Source organism: Thermobia domestica, chromosome 8 (assembly GCF_964235325.1).
Source record: "Thermobia domestica chromosome 8, izTheDome1.hap1.1, whole genome shotgun sequence".
NCBI classification, from domain to species: domain Eukaryota; kingdom Metazoa; phylum Arthropoda; class Insecta; order Zygentoma; family Lepismatidae; genus Thermobia; species Thermobia domestica.
Window position 1 is genome coordinate 57837470 of NC_137461.1, and position 23674 is coordinate 57861143.

General features: G+C 37.6%; 1 protein-coding gene across 3 annotated transcripts in view; it reads left to right on the top strand.

Annotated features, from left to right (window-relative positions):
• LOC145692929 (uncharacterized) overlaps positions 1-23674 on the top strand; it is a 96560-nt gene that overhangs the window by 20557 nt on the left and 52329 nt on the right. For 2 of the 3 annotated variants that reach the window (XM_081768506.1, XM_081768507.1), the window contains exons 6-7: positions 8401-8612; positions 19247-19387. In XM_081768506.1, coding sequence (XP_081624632.1) covers positions 8401-8612; positions 19247-19387 — 353 coding nt within the window. Of the gene's footprint in view, positions 1-8400; positions 8613-10700; positions 10969-19246; positions 19388-23674 lie in introns of those variants that run through there. The other variant, XM_081768509.1, reaches the window with a different exon arrangement.

Genomic DNA, 23674 nt, shown 5'->3' on the forward strand with positions numbered 1-23674 from the left:
CGATAATTGGAATAAAGCCAAACGTTGAAGAAGTGTGTCCGTGAAAAATGTTACAAAGAATGCAATAGCTATTTACAGTTTGTGTTGCTTAGCAGCTCCACTTTCACTATAGAGGATTGCAGGCATTATGCGCTAAATTGAGCTCTGACCTTGACCTTCACTGAACTCAAAATATAACAAGAAGGGGTGGGAATGGTTTGCCTGTCCAAAAATCAATTAAGTTAGATTTTTGTTACAGGGAATGGAGTTTTTGTTCTCTCGATGACAGCCAAAGTTCTAGGAGGCAATGGTACCATTCGGGAGGCAAGCGTTAGGTTGTAAACCAGAGTTTAGAAAATGTTTCTAAGGTTAGGTCAAATTTAGTACTAAATTTTGAGAAAGAGTGGGGCTTGAGCTAATTTTTTATAAAAATTATCGGGCCGGGGTCGGGCCAAAAACTTTTAAAATTTATTGGGCCCGGGCCGGGCTTGGGCCAAGAAATTTAAAAAACTTATCGGGCCGGGCCGGGCTCGGGCCGAAAATCCCCAAAACTTTTCGGGCCCGGGCTGGGCCGGGCCTAGGTACGTTCGGGCTGGATTGGGCTCGGGCCGAAAAATTCGGCCCGTGCAGGTCTCTATCGCATGCTTATATCATACATCAGAACCGGGAAATTTTCCGAAGAAATTCCTTTTTCGAAAACTGAGCCCCTCGGGCCGGGCCTGCGTTGAGGCAGAGATCTCAAAAAACAATTGAGAAATACTTAGAGGTGTAGACATTGCGTGTACAAAATCTCAGTTTGATGTGAAAGCTAAAGCGGGATTTTTTTAAAATCTGGCTCAAGGTCAAAAGTATGTATATATTTATAGATTTATACATAGCACATAATGTAAAAATTTACTGCGTCATTACTATTTGTCCTAGGATCATGGTTCATGCCTTACTTTCTTTAGAATAAAACAGTCTTTCAAAGAATATCAATCACATGACCATATAATACACCAGAAACGGAAAATTAAGAAAAATCCTGGAAATTTTCCGAAAAAAATCCGTTTGAAATTTTGGAGCGCCCGGGTCCGGATTGACATGGAGATCTCAAAAAAGAAAAAAAATCTGATAAATAGTTAAAGGTGTATACAATGCGTATGACCGATTTCATTTCAAATCGTCCAGGCAAACCACAATTGGTCCCCATCATAGTCTCAGATTTAATTTATTTTTTTATATATGGGATCTACATGCAATATTATTAGACCTATATTTTTTCTTTTTGCTGAAAAAAATTTTTCCTTCGATATACAGCCTTCCAAAATGGCTGCCCTCCTCTCGGATTGCACGGAAAACTGAAAAACATGTCAAATTAAAAGTTTTGTTGTAGAGAAACGAGTGTACTTAGTAACATAATCGCAATAGCAGGAAGAGTATAAAGTTGTATGTTTCGGTGGAGGGCCAAAATTCGTCTATTGGTCCAATAGGAATCGCGCAATTCACTCGCAATGTTGCCAACTTTGGTGAAATTTTTGCTAACTTCAAACTTTTTTTTTTTTTTTTTATGTCCTTACGAGCAATATCAACCATCTGCTTCTAGCATCGAAATCTACTCCATGAGATCTCTTGAAAATGTAAAGGACTTACGTTTCTGATTATTACATCCCACGTTATAGCATGATGAAAAGCTGAAAATTTCATTAAGACGCCATGTTTGGACGCCATTTTCTCAAAAAACCCACCTTCTAAAAATCTGATTTTTTTACATGTATTGGAGAAGTACCTAAGTATTTAATATCCGTTAACCGTTCATGCGGCTGCAGCCCCTAACATTCGCAATTAATTATTGAAATTTCGATTTTTGTACTTGAAATGTAAATATTTCCTATGGGCATTTACATCCTATACACAAGGCAAATTGAAAGGGAGTATGACAATTTTGAGAGATGAATCCTGACATTAAATCCAGTAGGAAAATTCCTATAAACATGAGTCGAATTCCGCTTCGTTTGCAAATTACAGGTTTCCAACTCGGGACCCAAAATTGGCCCGGGACAATAGAAAATAAAATATATGTTTCGCGTTAAATCAGAAACTGTGTTGTTAAAGCTTTGATTAAGTTCAGAAAGTTGATTTGAATCAATATGATTTTTACGTGCGTTGCAATTCCGTTGGCAGTGTTCCCAACTTGGTAGAGCTTTTGTTTCCAAATTTGGTATTCATTACTGATTGTAAACATCACATGAAGCACAATTTTTCCCACATCACCACAGTTTTCGAAAACTTACATGTATTTCATTAAAAGGTTTTATCTTGTGCGTTATTAATAGTTTTCAACATTAAGTGTGAATTTGACCTGATGTTTGCAATCATTAGTAAAACCAAAATGTCGAATAAAAACTATCTCTGTATAAGTTGTCATAATAATAATAATAATAATAATAATAATAATAAAAAGAAAATTTATTTTTTATTATTGCAAAACCTATCGCAACTCAACGCATCAAGTTCGAACTTGTTCAAGAAGTTCTGCTGTAACCACGAAACAGTTTATTACGTGATTCGGTGTCATGAACATCATCCTAGTGTTCTCTGGAACCATGAAAATTGTTTTCACTGGAAACATGAAATTGTAGTGCACTAGTTACAGTGTTTGTGTGAATAACAATGGAGAAGTCCTAATACAGTAAGGACCATTAAATGTGTTGATTATTGTAAAAGGCGTAAGAGGATTGTGTACAGAAAGAGCTCCTTGACAAAAATTTTATCTTGCAGTAAAATATATGTATTGCGTACAGCGCGTCTGCCAAAACGTATTAGGAGAGGATGATTATTTGTGTAAAGGATGCTTTGAATATTTACCATGAACAACGTGAATATATGTGAGATATTGGTGACCACGGAAGAAGGTGTAAATATGAAATTATGCACCAGCAAGATAAAGAATTTGTTCCTCTGAATGTAGATTTGGAAACCATTAATCAGACAGTTAACATGCTAAACATGAATGCGACGCCATTAAAACGGCCGCTATCGGTGAAACCTAGATTACGGTGAAGGATTCACCTTTCAAAATTTTTCATACTGCCTTTCAAATCGCCTTGTGTACAGGACACCAATAATCATCCTTCCCTAATAGTATGTTTGCGCAGCAAGCTGTACGCAATCCATATATTTTACAGCAAGATAAAATTTTTGTCTAGAATTCTTTCTGTGCACAATCCTCTTATGGCTTTTAGGATAATCAACACATTTAATACGGTCCATACTGTAATAGGACTTCCCCATTGTGATTCACACAAACACTTAACTAGTGCACTACAATGTCATGTTACTAGTGAAAACAATTTTCATGGTTCCAGAGAACACTAGGACAGTGTTCACGACACCAAATCACGCAAACTATCAATAACGTACGAGATAAAACCTTTTAATAAAATACATGTGTTTTCGAAAACTGTGGTGATGTGGGGAAAATTGTGCTTCATGCGATGTTCATGCGATAAAAACCACGTAGTGTCATTTGGAAACAAATGAAAGTTCTACCAAGTTGGCAACACTGCCAACGGAATTGCAACGCACGTAAAAATTAAATTTTGATACAAATCAACTTTCTGAACTTTATCAAAGCTTTAACACAGTTTCTGATTTAACGCGAAATATATATTTTATTTTCTATTGTCCCGGGCCGATTTTGGGTCCCGAGTTGGAAACCTTGTAACTCGCAAACGAAGCGAAATTCGACTCATGTTTATAGGAATTTTCCTACTGGATTTAATGTCAGGATTCATCTCTCAAAATTTTCATACTCCCTTTCAAATCGCCTTGTGTATAGGATGTAAATGCCCATAGGAAATATTTACATTTCAAGTACAAAAATCGAAATTTCAATAATTAATTGCGAATGTTAGGGGCTGCAGCCGCATGAACGGTTAACGGATATTAAATACTTAGGTACTTCTCCAATACATGTAAAAAATTCAGATTTTTAAAAGGTGGGGGTTTTTGAGAAAATGGCGTCCAAACATGGCGTCTTAATAATGAAATTTTCAGCTTCTTATCATGCTATAACGTGGTATGTAATAATCAGAAACGTAAGTCCTTTACATTTTCAAGAGACCTTATGGAGTAGAATTCGATGCTAGAAGCAGATGGTTGATATTGCTCGTGAGGACAGAAAAAAAAATGTTTGAAGTTAGCAAAAATTTCACCAAAGTTGGCAACATTGCGAGTGAATTGCGCGATTCCTATTGGACCAATAGACGAATTTTGGCCCTCCACCGAAACATACAACTTTATACTCTTCCTGCTATTGCGATTATGTTGCTAAGTACACTCGTTTCTCTACAATAAATTTTTCAATTTGACATGTTTTTCAGTTTTCCGTGCAATCCGAGAGGAGGGCAGCCATTTTGGAAGGCTGTATATCGAAGAAAAATTTTTTTTCAGCCAAAAGAAAAAATATGGGTCTAATAATTTTGTGTGTAGTTTCTTATTTTAAAAAATAAACTAAATCTGAGATAGTCGTGTGGACCACCCTGGACGATCTGAAATGGAATCACTCATATGCAAAGTTTCAATATGATATCTTGAAAGCTAAGGGCGGGGAAAAAAATTGAAAATTGCTTCAAAGAATAAAATGTGATGTCACGTTCCTTGTCCCCATTTGGTGCCACCAAGTTGACCGTCTAGTTCAAGAATGCATCTGAGGTGTTCTTTGGTCCATGTCTGACTCGACCAATTAAAAAATCTTAAATGCATGTTATAGGACCTAAATAAGCGGTTAAAAACAACACTCCATTATGGTACGAAAACGTACCATGGATCGTAAAAGGGTTAAGAGTAAGAGGTCAGGTGAACTCGTCGCTACCCAGTCACTGACTCATATTTTTAGTTTGCCTAGCCTTCCAGAATACGTCCAGGCTGGCTTGTATCGCCTCAGAGTTCATCCATGTATCTTCAGTCCCCAATCACGATGGTTTTCCTGTCAAGCATATCTAGACAAGTATGATTTCTACTCGCACAAAATAAGATTTTGAGGTAGGCAGACATAGTCTCTGGTGGGTTGTCTAAAGTATTCTTTCGCGCTCTTATGTTAGCACAGTTACATCTTCCTAATATTTGTTTGCAACTGCCATAATTCTTCGCTTGTAGGACATAACGAGAAGCTAACTAAAATTGTACTTAAGTAAAACATTCAGAATATAATTCTTCCGTGAAAGTTTCGGCGAAAGGTTATTGCTATCACCAGCACGGATAACGTGCATAGATCATTATATAGAGGAAAGATTATCAACAGTAATGTAGTTCGTTGAGCATCGCTAGTTTTCTGAAAGGGTAACCATTCCTTTTGCCGAAACGTTCACTGTAGAATTGAGTTTTGGGTGTCTTTGGTAAGTATAACTGTAGTTAGTATTAATATGCCTCCTATCAAATCATGCAGCAGTTGTAAATCTAATTTCATTTTATTGGGCATCCATTTAGTAGTGAAAAAAATGTTACTTGTGATTTCTTGTGCTGAATTTACACACCCTTTCGTTAGTGTTGGGTGATCAAGAGTAATAATACATAGCAATAAGTTAATAGTGTGCGGTAGTACAAGTGGGTTTGGACTCTGAAACATTTGTTCTTCTCATAATGTACTGTTTGTATGTTGTTGTCAGTTGAAGAACTTTATTATTAGTTTCCATACACATAGTTTATGGTCGAGATTGAAAGTTGTGGCGATAATGTATATGAGGGACATTCCGAAAATAATTTTTCTCACAGGGAAGTTGTATTGGAAAGTGAAAAACACATTGCCAGAACAAAACGCAACGTTTCTAAGGTCACGACGGGAGGATCGAGAGCAGAGGAGCAATGGCGCATGCGCAGTGCCCGAAAAATAGAGAGAAACAGTAGATCGGCGTACCCGATCTCAATTGAATGCAAACCGGTGTGGTAGAAAGGATGTACTGGAGACGTGGTCACAAATGGCACTGCGTGTTGTGCGCTATGAATAAACGCGTAGGATTTGGGTTCCAGATATTCATAGACTACTACAGAGTGTCCATGGAGACGACTTCATATCCCGTCAAATGGTTAGGCGTGGTAAGCAGTATTCATTGACTAAAGGTAGAGTGTGGAACACGGAAACCGATCTGGGCGCTCCTACATTTCCACGACTACAAGAAACATAGACAGGGTATATGATAGCGAACAAGCGCATAACTGTGTCTGAGTCGCATTTACATTTGTGTTGGATGCCCATCACATGAGTCACAACTTGGGATGTCGAAAGGTGTCGGCAAGAGGGGTGTCGGCAAGAGGGGTGTTGAGAGACTTCACCTCTGGTCACAAAGCTGGAGGAATGGGAGTAAGCCTCAAATACCCCATATGGTTTGAGCACGAGGCAAGGAATTCTATTCAGGATCATCATAGCCGATGAGAACGTGATGCACAACTTTAGTCCAGAGACCAAGACCACCTCAGGGACATGGAAATATCCCACCTCACCTGTTACGAAAGAAAGAAAAAGTGACGCAGTCCTCAGGGAAGATTATGCTAACAGTGTTCTGGGACAAGAAGGGTGATATATTACTTGATTTCCTTTCTACAGGAACCGTCCATGCTACACGGTATTGACACACATTAAGCAAACTGAAGTCTGCCATTCGACGCAAGAGACCAGGGCTCTCACACACAGCAAGGAAGATTGCAGAACACATTCGTCATCTGAGATGGGAGAGGTTGAATCCCCGGCCTATAGTCCGATGTTGCCTATCAAAACTCTACGTTTTTTCTTCATTGAAGTCAGCATTATCATCACATCACTGGAAACAACAGACTGCCAACTTACTCAAATCGCTAGGCACCGATTTTTGCCAGGAGAGTTTCTTGAAGTTGGTTTTACTGTAGGACAGATGTGGGTGGCAGCTATGAAAGAACAGTCAGACAATTTTATTTTGACTAATAAAGCTTCCGTGTGAAAAAAATTACGAAACTTACTTTCGGAATGTCCCTGGTAGTATATACTAGTGCTGTTAAAATTTAAATATTGGAAACTGATATTCGAGTAACGGCAGTAGTTGCAATAACATTAGTTTATGGTTAATGTGAGAAGTCACTGAGTAAGCGACAGAGGTTTAAATAAATGTGATATCTGAAGTTCGTAGATTTATAAAATACAGCTTAAGGAGAGGTAGAGAAGTGCTTGAATGGACTTAAATGTTATCCCTAAAAATAGTTGACTTTGAATCACTTACCTGGCTAGTGATCTCCTTCCTGCACCATCGATTGTGTTCGATGTGACGGCCACGTACCCGAACGATCGCCAGACACTGGTTTTCGCTGTAGCAGTCTCCGCATTGAATAGAATGTTTCGCCAACACCGCTTTGTCAACTTTTCAAAGATCCTGCAAGGTACAGACAGCGTCGAGCAAGTGTATGAGAAGTCCAAATCCACAGCAGTCCATTGGTGAGACGTTCAAGGATTTCGGAGAGATGGACGAAAATTGAATCACTCGAATTTCCATCTCTTCTATCTTATATGGAACGACTAGGATGATCGAACGGTATGCTTGGAGACCGTAAATGTGGATCCATACATTACTGGTCTCGTCACCATATTAGTGGAGTTTTATATGTTATACAGAGGGTTAGTGAGTTTTCCAGGAAGTAAGAAGCGTTGACTTTCGTGTTGAAAGGTACTTGGACGAATGACAGCGTTCCCCGGCTGCAATATCCCACCACTACCAGAAATCTCTTGGAAAACTTTCCTTTGCGCTGCTGTACAGTCAGAACGGCTCTTGCTGTCTGACGGTAGAATATGGATCGAACACCGTTGGTTTTACCTAGGTAAAGCCATCTCCCATCCAGAGCTCTCATCTATTTCCCTTTGTCTCCTATGAGATATCACATAATATATTCCCTTTGGGAACCTCTCCTGGATATGGCGCTCTGTGATACGGTGTTCGTATCATCCGAATGATTGGAAACTCTTTTGAGATACCGTGCCGTATGGCCAAACTCCACTGTATTGGGGCTTCGAGCAGGCTGAGCCCTTGTTGTCATAATTTCCGGCCTATCACGTACTACAGGAGCCTCTTAGGTACATCATCAGACTACACCAGTATTACTGGCGATTAAACCCTCTTCTTTGCATAGCTTCGCTATTGCTGAGTGGCTGTAATTGACAGCTGAAAGTCCACGTACTAACACCTCCCAGAAAGCTGTCTCTTTTATCCTCATCCGTTCCACGGATCGTGCTCAGCTCACACTGTTTTCGAGTGAAGATCCCATTGTAGGTAACAGTGTATCGAGCCCTAAGAGTTAAATGCGTCTTTCGGACGTACAAGTTGATTATTTTTATTGTAAAAATCTTTTTAAATAGTTCTCATTAGTTAATAATCCCCTAATAATCTCTTAGTATACCCTGAAATATGTTTCTGTTCGTAGGCATTTTGCCCCATTACAAACATTATTCCACCACAAGACAAGAAGAACGCAAACAGGAACTACATGGTGAATGATCTTGTTCGTTGCGAAGTGTTGGAAGTGCTACCAGACTCCGAGAAGGTTGGTTGTGGCATGAAAGGCATCACCCTGCAGTCAGAGCAGAATGTTCGGCTCGGTCTTATCTGCCAAGAGGAATTGCCTTTAACCTATAAGTAAGTATATGTTTAATTTATTTACAGTCAATGTTTGATATTTAAAGCTGTGTAATGTATGTGCGAATTTTCTTTCTTAAATTTGTTTTATCTGCTCACTAAACGCACTCATGCTGTTTTTCTGTGATTTTTTTATTTTGAATTTTACTGTTGTAACTTTTTTTTGTTCTGACATCCAAACAAAGTAAAGAAAATGACTTTAAAAGATAAATCGATTTGGAAAATTTAAGCAGAGGCCTTTTTTTCTGCTTACAGTTTTTAAAAATAACGCTTTGTCTCTAATGTGCTCATTGAATTGAGTAGTAATATATATTACAGAGAGATATAAGGAGCTATAGGAAAACATAAAAGTACCTAAACTCAGTTTTAATTGGTGTGATGGAAGGTTCTTGATGCCAATATGAAAATATGGACCTGAGAAATCACATTTCAAGGGTTGATAGAGAATAAACCAGTGAGATATGGTAAACCTAACATCCAAATTTGGAGTAATGTAATGTCTTCATCGAAAAATGCTGTGCTGCAGTTCCTATTTGACAGAACTTCATTACTTTTTTATAAGATCGAGGTAAGAAAGAAATATTACTACTTTTAAAACAAATCTCACGAAATACTCGCAGATGAATAGAGTTGATGTTCAATGTATAGCGTAAATTGGGTCCGGTATAGTAGATGCAAAACCCCAAAGCATCACTCTTGTGTATCGAAAAAGCGTGGAATTCATCAATTTGTATATTTCAGTCTAGAAGTTACATTCGAGAACATTTTGTAATACTAGTTTCGGCAATTTGTTTATTTTTATTTTTTATTTTTTTTTTAACAGTGGGTTACAAAAATAAGTAGTAGTCTTTATCCTTTTGATTCTGATAAAATTTTTGTTTCCTTATGTTCACCAAAAGATGACCTTAAAGTAAGTTTTTCTTTCCCGTTTTTGGCGTTCTCAAAAACACGTTTGACTTCCTAATGAAATACTTCCACACGTTTCTTTATTTATCACGCTTCTTTAATCTTTAGTAATATCAAAGTAATATATGAAAAAAGTAGTGAAAATGTGAGAAAACTATTGATTTTTAAAGAAAATACCAAGATTTTTGTTTAGACCAATGTTATGTCAAACCCTTTTGCGGTGGTGACAATCTTGATTTGAAATTTCTGGTAAGTATTCAGCATATACTATGTATCAGTTTCATGTGATGATTTATTTCAGTAACTATTATTTTTATTGTCAGTTTTATATGTATGGTTTTTAAAATATATTTCCTTTTCTCATCGAGCAAGACGAAGGTAAAGTGCATTTTAAAACGAAATATGAATTGCGCTTTCGTTTAATATAAAATTTACAGTAAGATCCTGAATGTAAGATCATTAGAGACGTATTCGTAGGTATGAGGCCACAATCACTTCCCATATTAATACAACTGGTTGTCAAGATGCATCAATTTCATAGCAAATCATAGCTAGATTTAGATTTAGAGTATCTGAGGTCAAGAGTAGTGTATGCAGTAGATAGGAACATAGTTCTGTACAACTATTGTAGAAGAAGAAGGTAACTGTTGACATCAATGAGGTTCTGATGGGATCAGTGTAGGGCTCAAAACTTTCCGGGGGTAACTCAAAACAGGTTTCTTTCAGGGTAAGAATTGCTTTGTTCCTTTTTTTTTCTTTCTTTCTTCTCACCCCGAGATAGATAAAATTCCAAGATAGACAGGCTTAAATTCCATAAATGGACAAAGGTAATTCATTTTCAAAGAAAATAAACGTTGAAACATTTTAATTTTTGTTCATATAATTGACAACGCCTATTTCTTCCTGATAAAGAAGATTGAAGGGTGCTAATTGTCGTATGGCAAGTTGTATTGTGTGAGCACATATTCAATATTTTGTGTATCACACGTTTGTGCAGCACTAATTTTTCACTTTTTGTAATTTACTTCTTTGTTCATCATTAGTATTTATTGTCAACACACCAACGGGAGTGAGTATTGCAATTGGTTAACGCGCATTTCGTTGCAGGTATGTTCCCACTATATCCAGTAAATTCATCGTTATTAATTACATCTTTATTTAACATTACAGCCTGAATTAATGTAAACGATGCCGATGAATAGATAAGATGTGATATCTTTCTCAGTTAAAATGTTTGGCAGAAGAACCAAAAAACAAAATACGTTATCGCTGAGGAAAAGCCATTTTTGGATACCGTTCGATAGCTGCATTAAGAGTGCTTGATTTAACACTCATCTATTCATGTTATTTCTGTATGAGCATCACATAGCGAAGATATGTAACAAACGCTGAAGGAATTACACATTTTTATTGAAATTTGAGTAACAACCAATTTTCTTCGGCAATACAGGTGAGATAAAAGGAAATATAGTGATGGTTTGGGTGTAGAGCCATTTGCTGAAGTCACTTCCCTTTCCAGATATATATATATATTGTACATATATATACAAAAAGGTTTTAAATGTGTACAGCACACTAACTGTACATTGTACATATTAGTATTACAGGCACTAATAGGCCCTCTATAATGTTTTCGTAAGAAAATAGAATGGATCGACAGTTTTGAACAGAACTTATACTGGATTTTTTCATCACTGCATGAGCGTATCTAAGTTCGGTTACATAATTTTGATGAGTTCTGTGTTGGAAATTGTCTTATACAAATTTTAATGAAGTTGAGTAGTTTTGAGTTTATGAAGGTATTGTAGTATATTTAAGCAGACTTGTTTTAGGGACTAAGTGGTGTACAGTTATGAACTGTGGTAACAAAATAGATAAATTGAATTTGGTCCTGTTGATACGACTGGACCAAATAATGTATGATGTTTATTCAAAAACTACTTGAGCTTTCTGGATGTAAAATTTTTCCGAATATCTATTAACTTGAAACAACAATAGCTACTACTACCCTTCCATATTGTTAAATACGGAAGGTTTCTCGGATACGTGCGAATCGATGCGAGACTGCCATCTTCTGAAAGCTAGCGAAAGAGCCGCGTGCTAGTTTTGGGATTCGGAATGAAATGTGTGTAGCAGCCGAAACTGAATCGCTCTTGACAAAGATATATCATGTGTATTGCAGGTAATAACCACTTATTTACAAAATTGTGAAAGTGTGTTGAGAAAATGTCTGACCCTGTCTCATGTGGCCTTGGTGCTGAAAAGGGACATTAACTTCTCACGAACCAATTAACAATGGTGTGATAGTCGGAAAAACGTGTGTTCAAACTGAACAAGGCCTGTGAGAAACTTTCTCTTACAAGAGGTCACCAATAAATGTAACATATAAAATGCTACATGAAATACATCGATTGGCTTGGCAAGAAAATCAATTCCCACAAAGGAAGATAAGATAGCCCAGAGAATCGTTTGTCTCTTCAGCTAATATCAACAAAACCGTCTATCAACGTCTGAGATTGCAATACTATTCTAAAACCTGCGTAGACCAACTCCAGATCTTGACGTGTTGCTGAACAGAAGCCGTGTGAACCGTCACCTGGCAAGTAATAGCTACTTTTCGGTTTTTAGATAATAAGCTATATGGGCCATTACCTACCGCTCTAGCGGTAGAATGTTCCCAAAGGAGTTAAGTTGTTGCGAGATGTGTGCAAGTCGGTGATGTAAGGTTGATAAAGACGTAAAGATTTTCAGTCTATTATTGGACTTTATGTTTTCGACATGATACTCCAGAAATGGTAATTCTTATGAATCTTATCACCCACATTATTCGAACACCTCTCCTTCTACAGTAATATGAGGCAGGAAAGAAGTATACATGTAATTCCGTGTACTGATATTACGATAAAGGGCCTTGTTGTCAGTCTGGTGGATTTTTGTGCTTATGGACTTCTAAGAAATGACGTCTCAAGTATCGGTATGTCCGAAGAGTTCGGTTTCCAGAAAGGTGGCGGAGAGAAAAGGAAGCAAATACTCATGCTTATTCTCGAGTAGTCTCCTACAATGGAAAATTACGATGTTGAGAAATTGTTTCAAATGTTGTAGCTCAATCGTACACCACTGCTGATGGCGACGGAGCATTTCTAACGGTAAGTACTTGTATTGTTTATTTGTTCTCATTTATCCGGAATCACCTTCCGTATGCATTGGAGCTTATGAGACTAAAGGTAGAACATAAGGTTAAAATGAAGAAGTACTCATCCGAAACAGGAAAGACATTTTCAGCAAGGCATTTAGGCCATGCCTTAACAAGAAAGCATTGATGGAGAAAATAACTTGTTTAAAACTATCAAGAAGAACGGGAGCGTCAAGTAGTAGCACATTTGTAAAAAATAAATTAAAATTAAATACTATGAGTAGGTGTAATGACAAGCATAAAATTACAAACCAATTGAGAAGAGTTTAATTTGGCCAGTAAATCAAATACCGAGTAATACATATACACTTTGAAAATACAAAAGAAACATTAGTGTTAAGATTGAAATAACTTCTGGAACACTAAAAGTGAAAAGTCTGTTTCTAAACATTTTAAACATATTTCTTTATGGCAATATGCTGCCAATATGTAAAGCACATAAATGACGTACATAAAACAAATAAGAGTTTGGACAGGACACTTTAACACATTCCGGAATATTCGAAGATAATAAATCTTTTGATCCCCTTAAAAATACAGTGAGATAATCCTATTAACTTGTTAACTTGCGTGTGAGTTGGTCAATGAGAAAAGAGAAGGGAATCTGGATGATTCGAATATCACATGGCACTCACAAATGACGCAGTCACCTTAAAGAAGGCTTGCTGTATTTAATAACAAAGAAAACTTGTATATAATGGGCTATTTTGCATGATGGAGTGTGGTGATTTCTATGTTTTAACCTGGTGTTTTACATTTCTATCGTGTATTTTGTCAGCTTTGCCCGTATGAGAAAGTATCATGCTAAAGTCAGGAATATTTGGAGGAATTACGTGCAAGGCTATGTAGCCGAGATGTTGAATTCTCAAGTAATTCTCTCTGTATGAGAAATGGAGGAATTAATCGATCTTTCTTCATTCCAGGTACTCGATAGATGCCTATTCAAAGTAAATACAAAATGAAAGAAAAATCGTAGTGCAACTGTACAGAGAATCGAACTGTGGTCTTCGGTTTACGATATTAGTGCTCTAACCACTATGCTGCCCAAGTCGATCCTTGACGGCTCAACCATCCATACTCCTGTTGTACTTGGACAAGGCAGCATCTGTTCTGTTCCTAGAAAAGACAGGTGCTGGGTTTCCCAAGCATAGCAGAACTTTCGGTATTGTCCATGTCATTTGAATGGCTAAGCACTTTAAAGAGTGGCTTGTCAGAGAGTGGACTGAATAGCGTAGTGGTTGACGCATCAGCAAAATAAGTCCGAGAGCCCGGTCCAGTTCTCAGTCCAGTCGCACTTTTTCATTTTTCCTTTTCTCGTAAATTTTTCTGAAACTCCTGACCTACTGCTAGATTCCGAGATCGGTTTCCCTATTATCAAGTGAGTCGACTAAAGATTTCAACTTTTCAACATGCAAAGTCAGCTACATTGCTTGTACAAGAGATGAATGTGTTGTGTGCGGAAATGTACGTGATTTTTTTTACTGTCCAAAGAAGTGCTGGTGATAGTGCATTTAGGTCTTTAATGAGCAACTGCTTAAATTCAACGTTGTATCAATCCGCGCAAGAGTGTTTAGCAATTGGTGAAGAGGAAAGTTGTTTTGTCTGCTTCCCGCAATATTTCTGCTGCACCACGTGCATGTAATCCTATTACGAACTCATCGATTTATCTTATACCTAACAAACACATCACCATCACGCCAGACAAAATAACTTACTCTCCACCAATTATAACAGAACACATTAATATTATAATTACATATAAAATTGCAATATCTTACATCAATATTATGAACGTAAAAATTAAGAGATGGTGCTGTGTATGTAATAGTCCCGCGAATAAAAATAATGTATGATTAACGAGCCTTATTTTTCTTGAACTGTGATGACTTTTATTTTTGCAGTTCTTAAGATGAACTTACGTAACTGGAAAAACCAAATCATTTTAGAAAAAGTGTTTGTGATTCAGTGGTGGCTGCTGTCATCGGCACCCGAAGAAAAATTCTAGGGGGGAGGGGCCATCTCTATTGTGCGATATTATGTATACATTTTCGTGAGCCAGGGGGGGCTGCTTTTTCCTTCGGGGGCCCATGTCTGCTATTTTTCTGTACGCTAGTATTCAGTGTTGTCATACCTTAATTTCCAAGAATTTTTTGTGTGGCCATTGTGTCTACTAAAATTTCTTGCTGCGGATATATCAGTGCTAAACTATATTTAAAGAAAAGAATTGGCCTGGATATAGTTTAGAGTATTCAATCAAAATACTACTAACAATAAATTAAATTGATGCAATAATATTAATCTGTTATACGGATAATGTTTATTTCATCGCAGTTTTCTTTACTCAAAAATCTAAATTGCAAAACGGAAGAAATCACAGAAACGAATTAGAAAAAGTTAGTTGAATTCAGGATGAAATATATTTTTGAAGGCTCCCTCCCAAAATGGCTGATGTTTCAGTAATGATTTTAGTACCATCAATGTGACATTTCTATCAAAACCACTTGAAATAAACATCACATCGCTACGCAAATAGTCATTGTCACGCTTTCTGCTAGGAGATGCTTTGTCATATTTTTCCTGCTCATTAATTAATTTAAAACTTAATTCATAAGTTAATCCTATGGTCATCTACTGCTGACTAGAGGAGATTGATGATAAATGTAAATGAGTGATGATAATATTATTTAAGTGAAGAAATGGATGAAAGGGAGATCTCCAAGAAACGTTGGTCACTGTAAGCTCAATGGTCTTACCATGTATTCTTCGATTCAGATGAATCCTACACTGCTGAACCACTGTACCCACTTTCCTACACTTTTCTAAAATTGAATATTTCGAGGAATTGTAAAGTGGCGTAAAAATAAACCCATAATTCATTTTGTGTGAAAGTGTAGAAATAATAATAATAAAATTCAACTGAAGATACAAGACTATTCAAATTAAGCCTATGTTCATTATTTTTTGGCGGGCTTATTTTTGTACGTAGAAGGTTGAAATTTTGCACAAAAATTCAGTCCCGAGTAGTACTTACCAGATTTCTGAGTTACAACAGGGGGGATCCAAGAGGGGCAAAGGGTTGAAAAAGGGATATTTTTACCCCAAAAATCCCTTTCCTCGGCATTTTCCCGCCTTAGATACATGATGGAGACACGTGAGTCATATTGTCTGAAAGGCAGTTTTATTCTGAAGAGAATGATGGGCGAAACATGACCCTAGGGTAATTAGGGATGTCTCAGGGAATTTTTACAAAATATCCTTCTGTATACGGGAATATGGTACATTGTCGGTATATATATTTTTTGGCGGGCTTACTTTTGTACATAGAAGATTGAAATTGTGCATAAACATTCAGCCTACCTAGTAGTATTTATCAGATTTTTTTCAGATATCTGCGTTAAAACAGGGGGGGGGTCCAGAGGGGCTAAAAGTTGAAAAAAGGGATATTTCGACCAAAAAATCCCTTTTTTCGGGAATTTCCCGCCTTAGATACATGATGGAGACATGTGAATGGTACCGCCTGAAAGGCAGTTCTATTCTGAAGAGAATGATGGGCGAAACATGACCCTAGGGTAATTAGGGATGTCTCAGGAAATTTTTTACCTGAGATCATAGTGTTTTGCGGTAATTTGGGGCATTGTAGGAATTCTTGATAAAATTTCTCCCGCCCTTAGTATTCAAGATAGAAACTTGAAATTTGGCACAAACATTCAGTATACCAAGTACTATTTATCAGATTTTTTTTAGATGTCTACGTTCACACAGGGTCGTTCCAGGGGGCCCAAAGTGTGAAAAAAAATTTCCCTCCGAAATTTTCCCTTTGACATTTTTTCCGCTCCTGGTATATAGTATGAGCATGCAAGTGGTACCATTTAAAAGCCAGCTCCATTCTGAAGAGAATGAGGTATGAACCATGATCCTAGGATAAATAGTGACGATGCAGTAGCTGCTTGACTGAAAGTCAAAAAAATACCCCAAAAACCCATGATCCCGAAAGGGTTAGGCACTCAATTTACTTATGTAGTAGACCAGGGCGCAAAATTTCAAAGTCAGACGCACTCGCCAATCCAGAAATGATGGTCGCCAGTATCTCTCACGTACAAATTATGAGAGCCGCTCCCTCTTTTTTCTTACTGGAACCTATCACAGTTATTCTTTAATAGGTGTTCGTATTGCACGGAGCTCAAATGTGATTATTTTAACGTACTCTTGCAATTAGACGTGGAATATTAGGATTCTTTTCATTTATAACGGAAGCGATAGTAGTAAATGTAAAGTGCTACGCAGACTTGCAAGATTATCTTTAGAGCGTATAATTACTTTAACCCTTTACGAGTTTTCGTTAGCATTTGGCTACACATTTTTTGATCTTGCCTATTTCGTTTGAAGATTATCATTTTCAGTAATTGTTCGTTGTGGTTATTTGTGTACATACATTCCGCGATGGTATAGCAACTTTTGAATCCTGGTGACAACTCTGGTGAATTTTACGCGGGAAGTAGTCTGTGGATATGTTGTTGTTTTGCAAGCCGTGCCGGAAGCAGACAGAAAAGGTAGTGAACCGTTAAGGGTTAAAAACTAGGCTGAGCAGAAAACTGCCGGTCGCGTTCCATGGCCAGTAAAAGGTCGTTTCTTCTCGATTTTTTCGCTCAAACTGAGTAGTTGATTGCTCTAGCGTTCCGCATTGATAGTTCTAACAGGCTTCTGCAGTTCGTAATAGAGCGCGCCCTACATATCCCACCAGATGTACAACGAAACTGTGAATATTTGTTTTAGCGACGGAAGTTGACGGCTGACCAGGATTTACCCACGATTTTCAGCGTTTAAGGTTATCATAGTAAATCCACTTTTCATCTCTTTTTACGGTTTTCCAAAGAAAACATTTTTTCTTTACGGTGAGTAAGAATAGGCGGGTGTTCAGACAACTCTTCATGTTGCACTCTGTAAGCTCGCGTGGGATGCATTTGCCTGCTTTCTGGATATTGCCAAATGTGTGAGAAGTCTAATGATCGTCGAATGGTCGACTCCAAGCGTTTCATCCAGTTCCTTGGTGGTTTGGTACAGATCTTGTTCGAGTAGCGCTTCCACATCGTAGTTTCCGAAATTTTGAAGATTTCCGCTTCTTGGCTTGTCTTTCAGGCCAATCTCTCCCTTCTTGAAATAGGCAAACCATTCTCTTACCTACTTGTACCAATGTCGAACGCATATCTTGTCGGCACCCACGATAAATTAACTATGAACTCGTTTTATTCAGAAATCAATTGCCAAACTATATAGCCCTGAGTAGGTTACTTACTTACTTACTTTCTTTCAGACAGTTGAACGGAGATGCTTAAACATAACGCTGGAAATTTATACATACACCTAATAAGTAGTAGTTCATAAATTGTGTGTAGGTATATGTATTAGACATGTCTTGAAAGCATTCTTTAAGGTTTTATTTCTTTCCCTGTATCTTTGTACATAATGAATTTCAGAATATTACTCTTAAATTTCAGTATAGAGATCTTCGTTTTCAGCAGGAAAAAAATACTAATTTGTTTTGTATTATATTAATTAATGTTTAATCTATGAGTCTTTTATATATATATATATATAAGATGAGGACAAAAAATACGTTTCTGAATTTAGTTTTGAAATGTTCAGAGATCAGTTACGTCGTGTTTTTGACTTTAAGCTAAAGAGACGTTTACAGACTTTATCATCTGTACCATAGTTCTGTTGCAATTGAGTTGTGGTACTAATATTGTGAAATTTGAAGCAATATATATAATATGGTGAGTTCTTTATGTTAATTAAATTTTCAGGATTCCTTACTATGGTGATCTTCAACATTTGATGGGAAATTAAAGTATGAAGAGAGTACCCATAGTTGCATATATGATTGTATGATTGATATTATGGTACACTGAAGAAAATAAATAGATAATATATGCATAGCGTTTCACTTAGGGAAGAAAACAAGAAAGAAACGTCTGATATTAAATGACTGTACTTGACTGAGAATATTTAATCATCTTAATAGTAAGCTGTTATAGAATGCAAGACCACAGTGATTTGGAAAGAAAATACTGTCTTAATCCAATGAATTCCACAATTCCGCATGAAAATCAGGAAATCACCGTAACAGAAACTGGACTGAGGATTTTGACTTCGCATTATTATTGACAGTTTGTTTTGTGCAAATAAATGATACTTGGATTATTAGTACATGATACGGTTTGACCTGAATTTTCACTCAACGGAACTAACCAATGAAATTGGTTGGAGATCATGTTAAATGAATCGATACGCATCTTACTATCAGGTTTGAATTTTTTTCATTATTAAATTAAATTGTACTCTCTGATCTAATGATTTGGCGTGTAGCTTTCCGGCTGTGTAAGTATAGAAAGCTAATTACACTGTCATTGGTACTACAATTCGCACAAAATGTAAGTACTGGTAAGTAACCTGCTGATTATTTTCTGTTCACCTTGGATACCTATATTAATCTAATTATGTTGCGCTAACTTGGTAATTTCTTTCTACACTTCAGGAAGGCTCAAGAGCATAAAGGTGACTCGTATGAGAAGATTCTGGAGCGGAGCCTGGGCTTTAACAATCCGAACAATACGAATCATCTGGCAAACATTATGGGACACGGTTCAAGAACATATTCCCACATGAAAGGATTGAGGTACATAGTAAATTTTCTCCATAACTCTTAGTTCAATTTGCAAAGGTATAGTATTTTAACTGCGTAAAACTTCTTGAAACTGTGTAATTATGTGAGGCTGAAAATTAGTATTGTATATTCAAAATACATAACATTCTCATAATATATATAGTTGTCCAAACATAGTTAAATTTTCTGTATTAAAGCCATGATACAGTAGTTCGAATTCCTAATCTTAATTTTTATATTATTATTATTATTATTATTATTATTATTATTATTATTATTATTATTATTATTATTATTATTATTATTATTATTATTATTATTATTTGCGTGGTGTTATATATTAACGTTACATGTGTATTGTATGGTTCCCCTTATAATTTGCCGAAACCATATTCGTTCGAAACACCTATTAGATTTATAACTTAGAAAATATATTTTGAGGCAGAAAAAATCATAATCGCTAAGATTCTATTGCCATTGAATTATACAAGTATATAAAGTAAAGAGGTTGATCCATTTATATTGAGCCAATGTCAGTGTGCAGCTGTACCACGCATGCGCAACCCATCGCCGTGAGATGGCCACGAAGCAAGCAACAGTATTTAGTTAGACACATAATAGAACCGTGTGGTCGAGCGTAGTCTGATGGCGCCGAAAATAGATTGTGGAAGGAGTTCGTTGTGGCCTTTTGTGACGCTGAGTTCATCGTAGAAATGGGTAGTTAGTGCGTAATTTTCGTGTAGGTCGTGCTATTGTGAATATTATTATACGGAAATATGGGGCACAGAGTTCTGGGGTCTGAGTCCTGCACTGACACGAGCAGCTAGAAACAGCCTCCCGTCAAGGAGATCCGCCAGTATTGCGTGTGGTTTGGCATTGGTGACCTCCGAAAATCCGACAGCCAGCAAATAACGCATATCAGAGTCTACAGTTAACCGCGCCATTCATAAGGGTTTACGCCTCACGGTTGTTCGCAAGAGCAGTGTGCACACACTGAAACAGTGTCATGTGACTCAGCCAGAAAGGAACTGCTGGAAGTTGTATGAAGTCATCTCGCGGGTGGTCGGTCGAATTTGTTGTTACCCTTAATGAGGCATGAATTTACCTCGCAGACTGTGGTAAACTTCGTGTCATTACCTACAGACCTATTGACACCATGAACCGAAGCATGTTCTTCCAGGGCGCATAGAGTTTCCCAAAGGGTACATGATTGTGACTAGTTTCTCTTACAAGGGGAAACTGGGCCTCCGAAAGGTGGAGCAGAAGTCAAAATCAATGCTGCGTACTAGCAGATTTGCCCTAACTGAAATATATCAGCATGAAATCCCATTGTTGTACGGACAAGACGTGAACCAGGTTGAACTGCACCAAGACGTGGCATCAAGCCTACGGCGAAAACATTGCTTTAGTTCTATCGTTGTATGGAACAGGAAACTAAAAATTTTGGCAATTCTCTTTTCTGACATCTCTATTGTGCTTTTGGACTCCTCAAGGGGCGGCTGTCCCATCATCGAGCCCGCACCGTCTCTGACTTGTGGAGAGCCTGTAAAGGGGAGTGGGATGCAATACCAGGGTGCCTATCGGTCACGAAAATCACGAATGTCACGAAATCAGAAAACTGTTATGAAAGTCACGAAAAATTTAGCTTTTGGGTCATTTTTTTTTTTAAACTACAAATGTAAGTACAGACTGGAAAATTTTGTTCTATAAGACCTCAAAATTCACCACCAAAATTGTCTATGGTCGGCTTTAAACTCTACCAAATCGCAAGCAAAGTACGTTTCTATCGCATGGGTGAAAATTCCCCCTAATTCTCACCCAAATTTGCTCTTGAAAATGTTAGGAAATTTTATGATTTGGTAAAGAAAAGGTCACGAAATTCCGATGCCGGGCAATAGTTAGTAGAGATGGCCTGCAGATTGAACACTATCGGTGGTGAAAAGATACCGTTTCGTAAGTAAGTGGCACATTCAAATTCGGCTCAATATAAATGAATCAAACTCTGTGCGTTTATTAGAATTAATATCTACCAATAAGAAATTAAAATATCTCTGCAATCAATAGTGATACAATTGTCTGTGTTTCATTTTCCAAAAAGAGAAAAATATGTAGCTCTGTCATTATCATCTGAACAACAAAAACAAAAGTTATATTTCTCAACAAATCTACAAGTACTCCTTTGCTTGCTTGACTTACGTCAAGGCGATATTCAGCTTACACTTATGTGTTTCGTAAAATTTGAGGCAACAGATTGACACACAGCGGTAATTTGTTGTCGAAGATTTTCTACCCTTGTTCTAGTGTTTGTTATACAAAAGTATTGATGTATTCCCGGGCTAAATTAAGCGACCTCGGAGGGCCTTTCAATTATTTGTATTTCGATTTTGAATAGTCTCATTTTAGTCACATGGTACGTTTTATATGTTTAATGTAATATCTATTCAATACTCACAAATCCCAGCCGGTCATTTTCACCTTTGAATACCCCGAGACTAACGTAACAGTTATGCTAGTCTCCAGGTCCACAACCTCAGAGAAAGGCCATTAGCTTCATTTCAGATTTTCTGGGGGGGGGGGGGGGGTGTCCACTGACGTGCCCACGTAAAAAATAGTCCAGCTCCATGGTTGTAGAAACTAACTAAAACCAGTGATTTGGCTTTTTGCTACAGTAATCTATGCTGTTTATCTTAAAGATAATACAAATTATTTAATAAATACACATTTTCTATTGATTTTAAATGCATTTCAAGATTAATGGTTATCGAGTAAAGTTTTGACATTGCCGACGGAAAGGGTGCCGTGTTGAAACGTTCAAACATTTCCAGATACATTTTGGCCCTCTTAACTATATCTTCTTCAAAGAAAAGGGGACTCATTCACACAATCATATTTGGTCTAGGAATTAATTCGTGCGGGTGGACAAGAGATGGCGCAACGAACGGAGCGTCCCACAGTTCCGTGTATCCACACATGTGTTGCAAACCCCTGTCATCGCGTATCGTTCGTAGTATAGGGCAGTGGATTAAAGCGTCAACAACACCAGTTTGTAGTTAAGTGAACATGGCGCAATTTGTGCCTGATAAAGTGTTTTTGCGGGGTGTCCTGCTGCATTACTTTAACATGCAGAAAAGTGCGACTGAAAGTCATCGTATTTTGGTGGAAGTGTATGGTGACCATGCTCTAGCTGAGCGAACGTGTCAGAAGTGGTTTGCACGGTTTAGAAGTGGTGATTTCGGCTTGGCAGACCAAGAGCGAGCTGGACAGCCAAAAAAATTTCAAGACGAAGAATTCACAGCATTGCTCGAGCAGGATTCGTGTCAAACGCAGGAACAACTTGCAGCAGCATTAGGCGTTGATCAAACAACAGTCTCCAAACGCTTGAAAGCCATGGGAATGATTCAAAAGATGTCACATTGGGTTCCACATGAATTGAAAGAGAGAGACGTTGAAAGACGAAAAACCATTTGCGAATTGCTGCTTCAACGACAGAGCAGAAAGGGGTTTCTGCATCAAATTATTACGGGTGATGAGAAGTGGATCCATTACGAGAACCCTAAACGAAAAAAGGCCTGGGTGAAACCAGGTGAACCAGGTCCATCACAACCAAAACGAGATATTCACTGTGCAAAGGTTATGCTGTGCATATGGTGGGATATGAAAGGTGTGGTGTACTATGAGCTGCTGCAACCGGGTGAAACTATGAATGGAGAACGTTATCGACGACAATTAATGCGTTTGAAGCAAGCTCTGGCCAGAACACGACCAGAATGGGAGAACAGACATGATAAACTTATTGTTCAACATGATAACGCTCGCCCACATGTCCCAAACCGGTCAAAACCTATTTAGAAAATGTCGGATGGGAAGTTTTACCCCACCCGCCGTATTCACCAGACGTTGCTCCTTCGGACTACTACTTGTTCGATTGCATGAACAACGATTTGATTGGACAGCGGTTTACTTCAGAAGATATCGAAACATGGGTCTCTGACTGGATCGCTTCCAAGGATGAGGACTTCTTTCGCCACGGAATCCGTACATTGCCTGACAGATGGGCGAAAGTGGTGGCTAGCGATGGACAATATTTTTCTTAAGGTATTTATGTATTTTGTGTTTGTACTACAGCTTCAATGTGTGCGTACCAACCGCACGAATTAATTCCTAGACCAAATAGGTCAACACACACCACATATTTAATTTCATGTCTCTTCATGTTCTATTTTCTTTACCTCATCACCTGCAGTTGTATATATTCAGTTCACCTGCGGTATGGAAAAGGCTGCATCAATGTGCGATCAG